Below are 16,453 nucleotides of genomic sequence, written 5' to 3'. Positions count from 1 at the left end.
AGTGAAATGGAGCGATAAATTAATCCGGGCAGGTGGACAACAAAAGCGATTAGGCGAACGATTGATGACATCGGAGCCCGTAATCACAGGATGCCGCTCGGAGTATCGAGTTGCTCGCGCTCACGCACTGACTGCTCGACGTCGCTGTCCGTCTGACCGACGTTCTAATTTTCGAGCTCTCCCTAATTTTCTCTCGCTAATTCTCCTCTCGGTAATAATACGTCGTAATAATCTATCTTGCAAAGCAAGCGAACGCGTTCCTTGTTCGAAATTGCCGTCTTCGATGCCCCAGCTCCCCCGTCGACCGGCCGACGGGCCCGCCCGGCTGCTCCTCTGCGGAGTCGTCTCCGTCGCTGTTCTCGTTTTCTGCTCGCAGTGTTGTTTTATTCATTATTCGATAATTTCTTCCCGATCTTCTCGCGGCCGATTCCCCGTCTGCCGTCCCTGACTGCTCGTATCTGCCCTTTGCGCAAGCTCTCATCTCGTTCTCTGAAGCTGACTGGGTCGCTGGCTGGCTGGCAAGACAGCTTCTCGATGCGATGATTGAAGCACAGATCGCAGTAATTAATGCCCTCGATGAGAACAAAATTGTCGACTCGGCGGGCGTAGTTGTGCCCGCAGAGGCACGAACAGTTTCGATTTTGATTCGATTCAAATCACAAGTTTGCCCTCAATTGACCCGCCGCAGAGCGAGCGAGCCGTCGAGGCAGCCGGCGGCGTCAGAACACCACATGTCCGAAAGTAGTTGTTAATCCCTGAGACATCACCAATCATTTAAAGTGCAAGGAAGCTCTCCGGTAATCGCTCCTGAGAATCGACGATGCGAATTAGTCGCTTCTCCTCGTAATCAGAGCAGCGCTTCCGTTGTGAATCCTATTTCTTTTTTCATTTAGCTCTTCACCGACGGCCAGCCGTATTCGTGACCTCTAATCATGGTGGATCATGAAAGATTCCCTTCTCCATATAGATGTTTTCTTCACTGAAACACTAAAAGCAGACGCATTGACGCGCCCTCCACCCCTCCCTTGAGGCGCTCAACGCAAAACCATGCAGCGTGACCCTGCCACTCGATGCTTCAAATGCGGCTCTGTTTCCCGAACGATTCTGAATCACCAGAACTCCCGACGATCTCTTCCGAGTGTGCTCTCCTTAATTCATGTCTTACCTTTCTTCCAGACGATCGCTATCAAGTGTTGGCCTCTGGCGAGCTGCTCATTCACAAAACTAATATGGCCGACAAGGATCGTACCTACAGATGTCGTGTTCAGGACACGGTGACGAACCGGATACTGGTCAGCGCGAAGCCGGCCTCGGCCCACATTGTCGGTGAGTACCGTTCCCGCTTCTCCGACTCTGAGGGTTCCCCAAGACACGGTGAAGCTCCCGTCTGGATGACGCACGTGTCGAACAAACATGCGGAGATGGGGCTGGAACAAATACGTGGTTCACACGCTTGTACATCTACACATGTACGGAAGGAGCTTCGCCCTGAGTGTGTTCGAAAGTGTGTCGTAAGTGACCGCGAGGAAAAATTCCATTAGTCCGTTTCTTCGTATTTTTTCGCTCGCTCCATCTATCAGGATCTCGAGCAAAACCTGCGAACCTCATCACCATCATCTTGTGAGCATCTGCTGCTAGCTCTCGACCGGGCTCAGGCTCCTCCCGGACAAGGAGTGAAAGGAGCTGTTTTCGAAAGCAGAATTCAGGAACCAGCAACGATATGCAATACATATAGGTGGGACCGCAGCGAATTCTTACCGGCTCGAAGACTGAAAATGTCATTGACAATCTTCCTGCGAATTCGGCTCTTCAACAGTTGTCCTCGTTCCATCTCTTGGAGGGACGCGGGAAAGAGGAGCAGTCGCTACATCCAGATTGACAGTGGTGTCAAATCGAGCATAAACTATTATGTTGCCGGTGGGCTGACTTTTTTTCCCTCAGTGGTCCCTCTACCGAGCTCTTCTCCGAGCAGCAAGTAGCTGAACACGGACGCATGGTTGGAGAACCACGTGAGAAACTTCGTCCGAGGGAGCGTTGAATCCGTCTCGTTGTGAGGTTTAGTTCTCTTATCTTCCGGAGAGAGGTCACGAAGGGGTTGATTCGACAACTATCGTCCGTGCACATATATCGGATGACTACGAGCGGCACTCAATGGAACATCCGATCGCGTCGGGGAGCTCGCGCTCCGGGAAATTCCGTGCAGGACGTCGGAACGGGAGTCCTCCCACTCACAGGCCGTCAGGAGGGTGGGGAGACGCCACGGTGTTGGATTTTTTAATCCGAATTCCTACGGTGCCGCATCAGCACTTCTCCCCATCCGGAGACGAAATTCAATGAGCCGTAATGTCAACTCGTTTCCTGCGTTCCTCATCGAGGTGGCGCGCTGTTTTTTTCTGCCCCAGATGCGTCGATGGGCCAATGTTGGTGCCACAGTTCACCCCACCCGACTCGTCGTGCGAAACCGTCCAACTTGACGCGTCTGTCCCCGTGCCCCGTAGGAGTCTCCGCCTTCCCGAATGCCGATTTGTTCGTTTGTATGTATGTTGTAGCCCTCGTTCTGCGTCCCGTTCTTCCTTCGTCTTGATTCTCACTCGGTAATGCTTTTATCGGCTTCCGATATGACGCAATGATACATCGGAAACAAATCCAGGTCTACGGAGGAATCGTTGCGCGGTTCCTCGGTGTGTCCCGAAGCCTTTCCGTCGCATTCCACACAATGCTCACAAACACACAAGCCCGCACCCGCTGATCATACACAGTATCGCGGTAGTCTCTAGGGCGATTTAGAGACTCGGGAGACGATTGGAGTCCCAGTGGCGAAACGTGGAGTGGGATTGTGGGTGTGCTTTCTCCTCCCCTCCGGGACAGCTCCGGATCGTATGAAACAATCTCTGTCCAAGATAATTTCTTTATGAACGAGTATGGACACCGCTCTGGATGAGTTCGATAAGCTCCGTCTCGAGGCTCGTTCTGAGATCCACTGGGCGTCGGGGAGTTTGGTTTCGCGACCATCGGAAAAACAACTGGTCAGGATTCCACGATGAATATTTTATTTCTACTGTATCCCAAGATTGAAGACAGTTTGACTCGAAGATCACGATGGAAGGCATATCGCGAGAGCTCCCCAGAATGAAAAGTTCGCTTCCGCGCTCAGACGCCAAAGTCAGGCACATCACGAGACACTGAGTAGGCGACTCCAAGAATGAGTACAATCAGAAGTTTGACGAAATTTAAATGTCGCTTCCGAACGACGAAAGTCGGATGCGCCGCTCGCATCCGAGAGACGACGCTCTGCACTTCTGACTACGCTGCGGAGCCACCGTATTCGATACGGCCCTGTGTAGCACGAGGAACATATTCGTACATTTAGAAGCGAATAGCTAATTTTTGTAAGCAAAGGCCTACGGTCCTTGAATTCCGGCTCCTTTGAATATTGAGCCTCGACGTCACGCCGAAGAACAGGGAAAATCACGCGGCTCGATGATCCTAATACAAGAAGCCACGACGGGGGGTCTCCGGCCGGGATTCTCATTCGCCTTTGAATATTCTTCGAAATCGGATGGTCGGTTCAGAACCAGGGGCTTCGGGGAGTACGACAGTCGGAAGAGAGAACAAGGAGGAAATTTCGAGAAAAAGTTGGAAGAAAGCTAATCACGTCCTTGATGGCACCGGATGCCTCCATTTTCGCTGCTAGCTGGCTTGTATCCTCGAGTTTGCTCATGAATGATGCTGCAAGTGCCGCCGCCGACCGTCGCAGTCCGCGTCGCGTTGCCTCGGCCACCGGCGGTTCATTCGATCCGGCGCGGCGTCCCGGTCGAGATATAGAGCCGACCGAGGGAGGGAGAATCTTCGGCCGGCCATCGAGCCCTCACGGGGTCTGGCGAGCTTTCCGGGGGATCCCGGGGCGAGGAGTTCTTGCTTCTTAATTCATTGTCGCACGACCCGCTCGCGCCTTCGCGTCCGCTCGCTCACGGGTTCATTCGCCCGCTTAAAATATCGGAAACTTTCTCGGATTCGCCGATGGTGGCTGACTGCTTCTTCCTGCTAGCTGTGATTCTCACGAAACGGATGGGGACGGCCGGTCGCGTTCACACTCTACTACGAACAGATAGACAAGACGGCAAAGCAAATGGAGCCAAGCAAAGAAGCCTTCGGCGAACGACGACCGGATTTGTTCGTTTGAGTCGTCTTCGCTTGCTTTCTCTTAATCGCAAAACGATACGAATTCCAGCACACTCGGATTCCAGTGGGTGCTGTCACACGTTGCACGATGCATTCCGCATTCTTGACCTCGCTTGATTTTGCTGACTGTGTCGCTCCGCCGCGCCACCGCCGCCTCGCCGCCGGCACGTCAGGCTCCCGAGCAGCATGACAGACTTGGCACACGGAGCGAAACTCTCGCGAGAAAGTGACCCTCACGTGAGTGCCGGGAAGCTTCGTTCTCCCCGTTCATGCTGAACATCCGCGACCTCGAGATCATCCTTGGAAATTCCACGCGCTGCTCCCCGTGGTTCCGAGGGCCCAGCCCGTGGGGTCAGACTCTGTCGGTCGCGATTCAGACCGCTTCGCAGTGTGTTCTCCCGAACGCTGCGGGGAACGGGCTTAAAATCGTTTTCCGAATTTTTTTCTGTCAAAGAAGAGTCGCTCCGCCGTGAAAAGGTTTGCGAACAAAAAGACAGTTCCCGTTGTCTCCCACAAAGCTGAGGCCACTATTGGGGCTTCACTGCACAGGCCGACCCACCGACCGACCAGCCCACCGACCGACCCATTCGGGTCCGGGGAGGAATAAAAAAGACCATCGGGATAGGTTGGAGTCGGAAGATCGGACTGGGGGCGAAATTAGCTCAAGTCGCTTGCGGTCGAGCGACAAGAGGTCGCAAAGTGATGACGAAGCAGATCTTTCGGTCGCTCACTTGCCAGCGAGCGATCTAGCTTGCTCCGGGACGGGCGGCGGCGATGGGCGGGCAGTGATCGGGCGGCCATCGTTCGCTGGCGGCATGAGTTCTGGCGGTTGCGGCGTTTCCTGCAAATTAGTGAAACAGCTGAGCGCGCAAAATCGAGTCCGCCATCGCCTCGACTCCTTCCGCTGTGCCGCGAAGACTCTTCGCGGCCCTTTTCCCCTGACGGCGGCCGACATTTTGAAGTTTGCGGACGCGAGATTCTCTGCGGACCATTATCTCATGAATGATGTGGGAAAGCAAACTCCGCTACTGACGAGTGGAATCGAGGAGACGGAATTCGGTGCGAGGGTTGAATAAAAAATCGACGTCCCGAATCGACGTGGGGCGCACGATGAACCCACGCATCCAGGAGAGGAGCTCGTGCGCGAAATTTCATGATCCCTACGGGAAACGGGTAATTCATGGGAACGATTACGGCTACTAAGTAGTTCCCAGCGGGAGGGAGTGCATTCGCTGACAACGAGACGCAAAAACTCATTCTTTCGGATTGGAAGCATTGAGAGCAACTCGGCGAGTAGCAGCTCAAAGCCTCGCAGTATAATAAGCTTTGGAAGAAGCTTGTTGCGGGCTTCTGCCGTTAACTTGTCTGATCGCGGCAGCGGAGGCTTTCAGCGAGTGGGGTACGAGTGAATGAGCGAGGAAGTAAAACTCCAGCGGGCTGGGACACCGCTGGAAGAAAAGACGGGGGCGGAGAAGAAGCGAGAGTTAGCTCAAAGCTGCCTGCGCAGGCTCCCGCTGCCTAATAAACGGAAAATGGTCTGGTTGAAAGGATATGGGACCACTCGAGCGATAGGTGTATTGGATTTCAACTTTTCCCCGTAATTGGCCGCGTGAGAAAAAAACGCCATTGCTGCTACCGCTCCCGAGCGCCGGGGACGGCGTTCCCTGCGAGGAACCCACCGACCCGACGAGCGGCTCCCGTCAAATCATTTCTGATGAAAGTCTAATGTGCCTGAAGGAACAACTCCTGAACTCTACCATTCATTGCAGATCTCCAGAACGAAGTTCCACCTCGCGCGGAGCTTGTCCCGAAAGAGCTATCCAGACCATCAAACTCGCGACCAATCAGCGTCCCTTGTGTTTTTTCGGGAAATCCGACGCCGAACGTAACGTAAGTAGATTGATGTGCTTACTTAGGTTTCGCCGCCGCCGCGCCGTCGTCGTCGTCCCCGTCGTTGTCTCCGTTACATCTTATCTGTTCATCGAGCCCCTCTCCAGCACTCACTCACTGAGTCAGTCAGACTTTCAGTCTGAGAGCCCGCTATGACTCGGGTTTCCTCAGCCCATCATGCCCGCCCGACGAAATTCGGCATGTGTTTCTCCCATGTGCTGGGCTTTGCTCCGCGGGGATCGACGACACGGAGTGGCGAAAAGACGGAATTTCGGGAGCGACCATCTCCCTCTCGCTAGATCGAGTCCTTGCCGTTGTCGCCACTTATCTCTCGAATAGCTCGTATGTTTCTCTTCGGCCAGCGCGTGAACGGTGCCCCGCAGCCTCTGAGATCGGCAGGAACTTCAGCGCGCGTCGCACACCACAACCGCCGTGTCGGCTACACGTCGGCTTATCAGTGAGGATGTGTGGGCGGACGAATGAGCGGCCGTGGCAGAGCGCCCGCTGCTGACGCTTCGCCCGCGGGCGTCTTGCCGTTCTCGACGTCCATGTATCTATCTTTACGAGTGCAACCGTTATGTTCGAGGGGGAAATGCGTCGCTTCGAATGGCGGTTTGACCAGCAGGGGGAGCAGAGCGGCAGCGTCCGCTTTCGAGGGGGGAACCTCAGATGGGACGAAGAACTGCGAAGAAGAGCGACACCGGGCAGCTCGAGCGGCGCGGGACAGCCGAGGCGGGAGCGACGAAAAGGATAGGACCGATGGATGTAAAAACCTGGTTGTAAGAGCATCTTGTAAATAAACAACGATCGCGTTGGGGGTGCTTGCGGTAACGACAACGACGACTGCAACTACTGCGACAAGCAGAGACGACGGCGAGTTATGACCTGAGCACTTCGGAATGAAGTGAGAGCAGCCGCCTCCTGCGATGCCAAACTATCCCCTGGAGTCAACATCGCTTCCGTACTCGCTCTCTCCTCTTCAGAAAGCAAGGATTACACACCGACCTGGGCATCGCTCTCACTCAGTCAGATGTACCTAATCTTACTTCTTATCAAGTCGTCCAATCCGATGAGGCGAGGAAGCCTCGTGTCAAGTCGGAGTTTGCCGGACGCTCTCGGGTCCAGCGGGCTGAGAGCATTGTCAGATGATTTTCCCTCAGAATACTCGACGCGTGTTGGCGCTCATGGTCATCGAAGGTGCGTCGAGCAGAAATTCCTCTGTCCGGGGAGAGGCTGCGTACCGCATCGGGACGCTCTCGGAGAGAGTGCTCGACATCAACTCGGTGGAAATATTCGATCTCCTCGTCGTCGTCATTATGTTCGCGACCAGATGTCAGATGAGCCCCTTCCTGACTCCGCCGAACCCTTATTGAGATACATTCTCACAATTCGTTGTTCCCCCGACGTAATTGGGAATGAACCACCGCCAAAGAGGAACGATGCTCGAGTCTCATGGTCCCAGGAGTAGGATTGTTCAAGAGTCCGGAAGTCGATCTAAGAGTCATCGGAGGATCGGAGCTCACTCACTCACGAGTGATTGCTCGTACCAATATTTTTCCACGGACAGAGACGGTGTACAGAGCGGGAGAGAATCGGTCACCCCGATGGGCATGTCGCCTGTATCGGCGATTTCATCCGTGAGTCAATGCGCATAGTCCAAAAAAAACTGTAAACCTCAGAAAAGAGATTCACGACGAGTAACATGAGAAAAAAAATCTCTGAAAGTGGAAAGCCTCCGGGCGAGAAAATTCGAAAGAGGAGGAAACTTTGAACGGTCACTGATCTGGAAATGGCGGCGCATCGGCGTACATTCATGATAATGGCTTGTAAACTTCATATTCTTCCTGTCTGCGTCGTCGTGTGAGGCGAGCAAAACCCATTTATGATGTCCCTCCGCAGACGAGCAAACCAGCGATCCCGCTCGTGCAGTGATCTAGTCAGAAGAAGAAACTCCGACACAGGGATAAAAAGAGAAGCGAGTGGCTTTTGCAAGATTGAATTTATTCTCATTTTATAATAGCGTATAAAACGAATATGACCGCTAGCCCACCCGACCACCCGCAAGTTCTGCAAGCGGGCAGCAAGCCCGCTTTACGGCTGCTTTTGTCGTCGGGCGTGGGTCCGTTGAATTTCCATCGACAAGGTGCCGCTGAAGGCTACGCCACGGAAGGCCTGGAGCTTCCTCTGCCGCTGTCTATCCTCTCATTTCTTCGAACCCGAGTCAGGAAGAAATGAATTAGCCCGGATGCGTGAGGGCAATCGGAAGACGAGCGGCTATTTCTAAGACATTGGTGATTGCCCCGAGAAACTGGGTTGCGGCAGGCCCACAGAGCTCAAGGTTTTCGTCTCCGCTCGACTTCATTATCCGCCGTGAACAATATTTTTCAGCGGTTCAGATGAATGAGAGCGTAGGCAGGGCCCGCGTTCCGTAAAAGCAAACATTTTTAGCTCGGCCGCAACCGTCGCGAGAAGGCTTTTGTTCTCTTGTAAGAACTGCCGCCACACTCCGTCAAATAAAGACACGGAGCGAGAGATCCATTGCCAGCGCTAACGAAGTAAGCATGGCATGAAGTGAATGAGTCCTCGACCCAACTCGGAGCCGACTTCAGCCGAGCATAACTTCACTGCCTCCGCCGTCGTCGTCCTCGCTGTCGACGTTTTCTTGGTCGTCGCGGGATGTCACTCTGGATGGGGATTCGAGGGAGCTGTGGCGAAAGCTTCGCTTGGAAGAAACTGGACGTCGTTGTCGTCATCCGCGTCTGCGATGAGAGAGGATCGGTAGCCTCCGCCAAGGTTTCGGTCCCCTTTCACCTCTCGTGCAGACACGGCCCCCGTCTCTTGGAAGGGTGGGGGGCGGGAGCGAACAGCGAATTAGGGAGGCAGACGCTTGAAGAGTTGGCGTCGCTCGCTCGTTCATCCGCTCGGTTCCTCATTCTTGGCTGGATGCTCTATGAGGGGGAGATGGAGAAGGGGGGAGGGGCAGGGGCAGGCACCGACGACGTCGGAGGAATCGCGCGGAAGGGAGACAGCCAGCTGTATTGTGGTTTGTTCGCGACTCATTACCTCCTGACTTGAGCTTCTTGCCGTCCCCAAGCGAGCGGCCGACCGACCAGCCGTCCGTAGGTCCCTCCGTCTAGTCGCTCCGTAGGTCGTCTAATTTCGCCCCGCCAACGAACCCAAGATGAACGACGAGACAATGACGGAGAAAAGGCAGAATTCGTTGTCGACGCTGCGCGAACACAACCCTGACCACAACAATAAAAATATACCGAGCGTCACTTAAACAGTTCATGCAGCGTTCGCGGTTTAGCGGTCTCAGCCGACGTCGAGTTCCATCCGTGGACTGACTCTCTTCCGCGTCAGAGGAGTCGCGCGTGAACTTCCCGCTCGATCGCTGTCGTCGTCGAATGCTTCAATTCGATATGAGGGAATATGAGGAGCGAAGATATTCGAGAGGGCGGCAATCGGAACGGGCATAGGACCCGAATCTATTGACCCCGATGAAACTCCATGATAGAGATGGCTGCCGCCACCGACTCTCTGTGTATCGAGTCTCTCGCTGCTCGCTTGCGCTTGACGATTGGTCGGTCGGTCGCCCGACCGCCCGCCTGCCCTGACCGGCACGGAAATGTTCGTTGTCCTATGATCCGTATAAAAAAAACCTTTAGTGAAAAATCCCCTTTTCCTCCGCCAGCTTGCTTGGCCTTACTCCATTTGGTTTTTATCTGTTGTGTGCTGCTGCTGCTGCCGTCGCCGCCGCCGCCGTTTCCCGTGGTGCAGCTTTTCCGGGAGGCTAATGTTGCCCTCGGAGAGATGCTCGCCCTTGCTCCCCACGTTTTCGTCTCCATTTTTTCTCCGTTCTCCCCTCATCGTTTTGCGTCTGGTGGAGGAGCGAACCGTGAGCCTGCTCACCAGTCAACCGAGCAAACCAGCCGAGCGCCCTACCGCATTTACGATACAATTGACACCTGGCGATATATCTTTCACTCGTGAGAGAAGCCGAACTGGATGTCCCATGGCAATGATATTGTTGTCCCTCCTCCTTTGTGATTCGGATTCGATCAGTTGCTACTGCCGCTGTTCTCTCCACCGATGTCACCGTCACCAGACGAGCGGTCGCTTTCAAAGACGAAATGCCCAATCGCTCTTCAGACTCACCGTGACGTAGGCTCCATTTTCTCGCCCCTCCACCGCAATCGTGATTCCGAGGGGCCCCGTGATTCCTTCACTGCCCCCTCCCCCTTCGGCTTCCTCTCCCCCGACGTCGTACGGCTTACACTCGCTTTCAGCCTCCTCTCATTTTACTATCTCTATCGAACGGTCTAAGAGCTTCTCGGACCGGAACTACGCTTGGCTCAAGAATGCAGGCAGGCGGTCAACATTCGGTCGGCCTTCCGGTTTAGATGTCGACGTGCTCGTCCGCGGGTCATGGGAGGCACCGTTTCGGCGGTGGCAGCAACAACAACGACAGCATTTTGAGAGTCGTCCAATGGGATCGCCTTCCTCGGTCGAGTCGTCCACGAACTCTTCCCTCTGTCCTACCTCCAACCGTCTCGAACTCACTACGTACCTACATTCAGGGGAGTCGCCGACAGACAAAATCTGCATTGGACATGTACTCTGAGCCCGTCGACGTCGGTCGTTGGATGGCTGACTTGAAACGAGATTCCGAGTCTCAAGAGTTTCTCACTCAACGATGAAGCGAAACAGCAGCCTGGGGACGGAGTACGTTTGAGCCGAGATTCTCCCAGACTCGTCGCGCCCCTTCGCCCTTGGAAATTCTTTCACTGATACGCCTCGAGAGTTGGGAGGGAAGGTCGAAGTGAGAGTCTGAATTTAATGTGTCGCTATCACGGCATCAGGTCATCGTGAAAGCTCGCTTCTCATTAACGAGCATGCGAACCTCGTTTGGCAGGGCCCTGCGGGCAAACAATACGTATACGACACGTCGGTCGTCGTCGACGCCGACACCGCGGCATGCGATTCCGCAGGGTCATTGCGTCTGCGGAACCGTCGCTGTCGTCAGCCAGAGCACTGCCAGCCACCGCCTCCCGTACACCGACGCCAACAACCATCGTCGTCGACGCCGTCGTCGACGTCACCGCTGCTGTTCCTGTTCTTGCTGTTGATGCTTGTTCGGTGTCATCACAAGGAGGGAGCAGCGGCCGTGAGTAAGCAAGGGGGGAAGCTACTAGACGGGATGCGGACAAGGAACAGAAGAGGGCAACACGGAAGATGGGAGACCGTGTCGTATGTGTTATCATGGTGGTGTTTCTATTGTTCCTTTGTTGTCGACGACAGCAACAACGGTGACGACGATGACGATGACAACTCTGTTATCGTTCGTGTGTAGTAGACCTAGCGAAAACGGCATCGCGATTATTTCGGAACGGTCGCGGAAAGACGTTCCGTTGAGAGACTGTGTGTAAGAAGATAGAAAATGAAGATCGTTTGCGGTTCGCACTGACCGGCCTTTGTACATTCAGTGGACGGAGGCCATTTCTTCGATTTGGGCGCCGCCCCATCTAGATCTATCTGTTTTCCAAATGACCTCGAGGAAGGAAGAAGATTCCCGAATCGAACCATTTGCGAAAATGCGAATCTTCCTGAGCTCTTCCCTTTGATTCCGCAGATTTTTCGTGAGGGACGGACGCAAGAAAATACCTCTAGCAAACAACCCGAGCTACACCGTCGAGTACAACGTCGTAACCTTCCGACCGAGTCACGAGGTCGTCATCGAGTGCCGAGCGAGGAATACTGTCAGCGAGACGAAAGCTGAAATCGTCATCTCGGGTCCAAGAGGTGAGTTTGATCTCTCCGATACTTTTCCCCATTACGAGCCGTTTTCCTTCGTTCACACTATCTGAGAAATCCCTCGATTCGAGCCCACGATCATCGCCCGCCGATTGATCGAACGAGCGAACCACGACGAACGAATGTTCAGACATCGCTCTCAAGTTTGATTCGTGTTGCAATCAGGTCGAGAAGAATGAATTTGAAGCGAGCCGTTCCGGCGGAGCGGGCGAGATAACTCCGCGACAGCTTGAAACAAAAGAGGAATCGAGAACAGTAGAATGAAGGAGAGAAGAAACGAAACATCAGGAGACAGAGATTGGGAATGGGATGGGTATTCTGATCGGGTGTTCCGTTCTGAACCGATCCTGCGGCTGTCAAAGGCGAAGGTGGACAGTCGAGGGAAGCGGATTGGTCCGGGCACCGACAGAACTAAAATAGAAGATCGACAACTCTAATCAGTTGAGGGTCGAACCCGACCTTGATTCGACTACTTGCACCGGAGGAGCAGAATCTGGGACCGACGCGGCAAACGGAGAACTTGCGTCTAGCTAAGAACGTAGCGACCGATGCGTCGCCGACGAGTGCCGCACTCTCGACGGTGACGCAAACCGAAATATCTCGCGTGGCTCTGTTGCGGGTCGGCAGTATAGGGTTGGCGCTTTGCATTTCGAGCAATATTCCAGCAGGCTCCTCGCAATACTCCCGCAGTTCCGAGCAGATTTCGTGACGCTCCTCGCGCGGAGCTCCCTCGGTGTTCAAACACGACCCTCGAATATCCCGCATTGCTTTTCTCAGTCGGAACTCTTCCGACGACGTTCCTCCGCATATTGCTGCTGCGTCCGACCTCGCCTCGGCCGCACGGGGACTTGAAGGACCGCCGAAAAAAAGAAGAAACTTAGCAGAACGAGTGTCCGCATAACGGATTCTTCTGCTGTCGCATAAAACAGCGAACGGAAATCGTTCGCTCGCTGCGCCGCGGCACGAGTCTAATTACCCCGAGCGAAGGTCAAGACTCCCGGTTCTGCTCCTCTTTTTTCTTGACATTCTTACCGCTCTCCACGTTTTCGGTCGTCGCGCTCTTTGGCGAAGTTTCCCCTGTTGAAGTCGTTCGCCTCTTGAATTCTCGAGAGCACGAGGATACTTGGCCTACGGATGCTCCGAATATTTCGGTGGGTTGAGCGCTGAAAGCGAGAGGTCTGGTTGTGGATCTTGCGAAAAATTCATCTGTTTTCCCTCACGAAACACGAACAGACTCCGTTCCGTATGTATTGCAACGCAATTCCTTCTTCGTGACGAGCACGACCGCATCGAGAGCAGAAAGAGAGGAGGCGCGATGAATGAAGAACGCATGTAAACTCGTGCCGCTTGGTGAGTCTCTAAACAGCGCTCAGGAAAAAGAAAGACCTTCTCGCCAAAGCCAGCGATTCAGACGACCATCCAGTCCGCCAGTCACTCAGTCAAGCACTAAGCCGGCCAGCCGGCCGGCCGAGTGTCGCCATTTTACTAATGTGCCCTTGGAGAGGCATAAAAACTTCGTCCCTTCGCGTTTGAGTTCCGTACGTACCTCCGTTCGCTTGTCCATCGGTTTGTCCGAAAGTCCATCTCCCGCCTGTCCCTCGGATCTCCGTCTGTGAACTGCACGGTCCGCCGGTGGAGAGAGGGAAACGTTCTGCTCGTGCCAAGTTCCTTTTCGAGCGGGTTCGCAACTTGCTTCGGTTTCACCGGTGGCGTGGTTTTGTTTCACCGCTTTTATCACGACAAGTCGGTCGCTTGAGGTGGCTCGCTGACGGATGGTTCGCTTCTTCGCTCTCTCAAGACACCCGTGAAGGAAACAGTGGCGGCGATACAGCAGCAGCAGCAACAACAGCCACGGCGACGAGGACTCGAGTCGATGTCCCAGGACGACTCGACGGATCGCAAGCAAGGCGGCGGAACTCGGACCTTGGTGAAGGAGGGAAAGAAAACAATTCAGCGAGTGGCTCTTCTTCTCCGATCTCGTTTAGAGAACTGTAACGAGCAGCCATCGTTCAAGGGACTCACTCGTGGGTTTTCCACCAGATTTCGGAAATCGTCGTTTGGGTTTCATTTTTTTATTCTTCCCCAATCCTCGGGATTCCGGACTCTCTGACATGTAGCACTGTGCCTCTGCATCTCCGCGTGGGAGCAGAATGATTCATTCGCTTAGTCTCGGAATGGATTATCGCGTCGCGGAGCGACAACGCGCCTCGGACGTGCTTCGAGCGAATGCCCGGACCGGCTCTCGGCTGCCGCTCTGGAAATCAAGACATTGATTTAGGCAAATATTGCAAATCGAATTAGGACGCTGTTTCAAACGCCGCACGATGGTCGCCGCCGCGATTCCCGTCGTCCACTCTGCCCCCTGGCGTCCCCCGCTGCCGCGGACAGGAGTCCGATGAAAAATGAGGGTTCGCTTATGCCGATGGCCTTCTACAGTTCCTCAGCTGACCGGCTAGCCGTTTCGGTCATCCAGCGAGGAATGGAGGGAGTGAGGGGCCGGCCGGACGGCTGGCAGGAAGCAAGGCGAGGTCCTGCCGGAGACTCCTCAGCTCCAGTGGTCGCGTTACGGACCAAGTGAAGGAGGAAACAGTCTGCTGGCTGGCTGGCTGGACGGCTGACTGACTGGCTTCAGAGAAACCAAGATAGATGAACACGTTCCTTCTCCTGCCTCGTCGTGTGCCTGCCCCCGCCGTTTTCGTCCCATGACCGCCAGTCACTACTCGCACGACGTCGACATCAACAACACGCTGCCGTTGTGAGCAGAGTCCTTTTGACCACGTTCCCCCCTCCAGCGTCTTCCTCGCCCGGCGAGGACTTTCATGATTTGTGATCGTTTGTTTCCCGACTTGCTGCGGCAGCAACAACTGCACCGACTTTTCGAATGTGACCGAATCGTCGAAGTTGAAGGGTCCCGACCGTTCGAACGCCGCGAGCGCGGCTCGGGAACGCGAGGGGAGAGGCCACGGCAGCAACAGCGGGGCTGAAAGTCCTCGAGAGAACCGCGCCGGGATATGGTACGTCGCGTCGCCGCGAGATCGATCGATTCACTCAGGGCCGGCGTCCATAGGGTCGATTCGGATATTCATCTACCGCGAGGGACGATTCGATGATTCGCTCCGAACTTCAAATCTTGGCCAGCGCGTGTTCCGAAGCAACGCAAATCGTTGAGAGAAGACAAAGCGCTTACGCTCATCCCCGGCTCGAAGACAGCTCTCGATATACCGACACAGCCTGTTGGAGGGAATGGCTCAGCCATCGATCGTTTTCTTGATCACCCGCGCTCTTAATACTCTGACGTCTTCCATTTTTCTTCTTTCTCCAAAGGGTCCATCAATTGCACCAATAACATAATGAACGTCTCGGGAAATTAGATTGTGTTCGTTGTACGACGTCGACAACAACACGGAGCCCGCCCACGATCGAGCCTGCGGCCGGCCCCAGACCGATATGCGGCGCAAGTACGAGAATGTCGAATACCCCTAAGGAGAAGAAGAGATTTTTCACGCGCGCGGAGGAGAACTCGCTCAACTTCAACGAACACCGGAGAGTCTTTCACCGACTCCGAGAGAGGAGAGTAGGCAGACATCTGCGATACACCAGGCGGAAGGATCGCCGCAGGCAGACTCCACTTGAAGAGCGGCGCGGCCTGAGCACCGGGAGGATGGAGGGGGGAGGAAGGAGGGGGAGGGGTCCGGGCCTTTCCGTCAGTCATCTGAGCGCACGATTCTCGAAGATGCATACATACTTTATATACATCACATGCGCTCTGCCAGAAGCGGCCATTGCGACGCTGCTCGTTCCCACAGCTGATCCAGGGCACCGCCAGCTGGCGTGAAGCTGCTCTGAAGCCGAACAAGTGCTGAGCTCGGTGGTAACGACATTTGAAGCGTTCCACTGCGAAAGAGCACATATCCGCCCTTGCATGAAAATTTTAATCCCAGACTTGACGGCGTCTGCTGGAGAATCACGGAAAACGAGTCGAATATCCCTTCTGCCGGAACCGTTATTTGATAACGAATCACGGGACGGGACGTCTCGATATCCGACATGTTACGGATTCGCGCGGATTACGAGCACGAAGTCATCCTCTGAACTGTTCGGCTCTCCGCTCCGAATTTTAAGCTGGGAGCGTCGAGTCGTTTCTCTCCCGGGAGCAAATGAAGCGGAAATTTCGTAGCAGTCGACCTCTCGTTTCGATCGTCGTCGGTTGCGGAGTGAATGGTTGATTATTTACACTTTCGCTGCTTCTTCGCTCGGCCTGCGCTACCGCGAGCGAGAACCTCACGAAGATCTAATGAGCATAATTGACACCGACAGAAGCTGAATAGCTTTCCCGCTAGAGGAGTCTGAGCTTTTGAAACGGGTGTCATTGCGAGAAACTACCCACAGAGCGGCTGCGGGGCCAGGTGTATTGCCCTGCATCGTAGATGCCCGAATACTTAAGCGTCGGGAAGGCGCGTGCTCAGCGCGCCTTACTCGGAGTCCTCGAGCAGTTTCATTGCTCTCCCGCGCACTACGTCGTGACCCGGGTCCGTGACACGTGAATGTGAGAGCACGTCTTCCATTC

General features: G+C 54.7%; 1 protein-coding gene across 1 annotated transcript in view; it reads left to right on the top strand.

Annotated features, from left to right (window-relative positions):
* The window catches only part of LOC100902184 (Down syndrome cell adhesion molecule-like protein Dscam2), a 57,375-nt gene that overhangs the window by 10,656 nt on the left and 30,266 nt on the right, over positions 1 to 16,453 (top strand). The window contains exons 4-6 of the mRNA XM_029112521.1: positions 1,177 to 1,326; positions 5,952 to 6,072; positions 11,705 to 11,874. Coding sequence (XP_028968354.1) covers positions 1,177 to 1,326; positions 5,952 to 6,072; positions 11,705 to 11,874 — 441 coding nt within the window. The remainder of the gene's footprint in view (positions 1 to 1,176; positions 1,327 to 5,951; positions 6,073 to 11,704; positions 11,875 to 16,453) is intronic.

This window comes from Galendromus occidentalis, unplaced genomic scaffold, assembly GCF_000255335.2.
Source record: "Galendromus occidentalis unplaced genomic scaffold, Mocc_1.1 scf7180000077512, whole genome shotgun sequence".
In the NCBI taxonomy this organism is placed as follows: domain Eukaryota; kingdom Metazoa; phylum Arthropoda; class Arachnida; order Mesostigmata; family Phytoseiidae; genus Galendromus; species Galendromus occidentalis.
The sequence above is the reverse complement of the archived record's forward strand: the minus strand, read 5'-3'. Positions and strand labels throughout refer to the sequence as shown.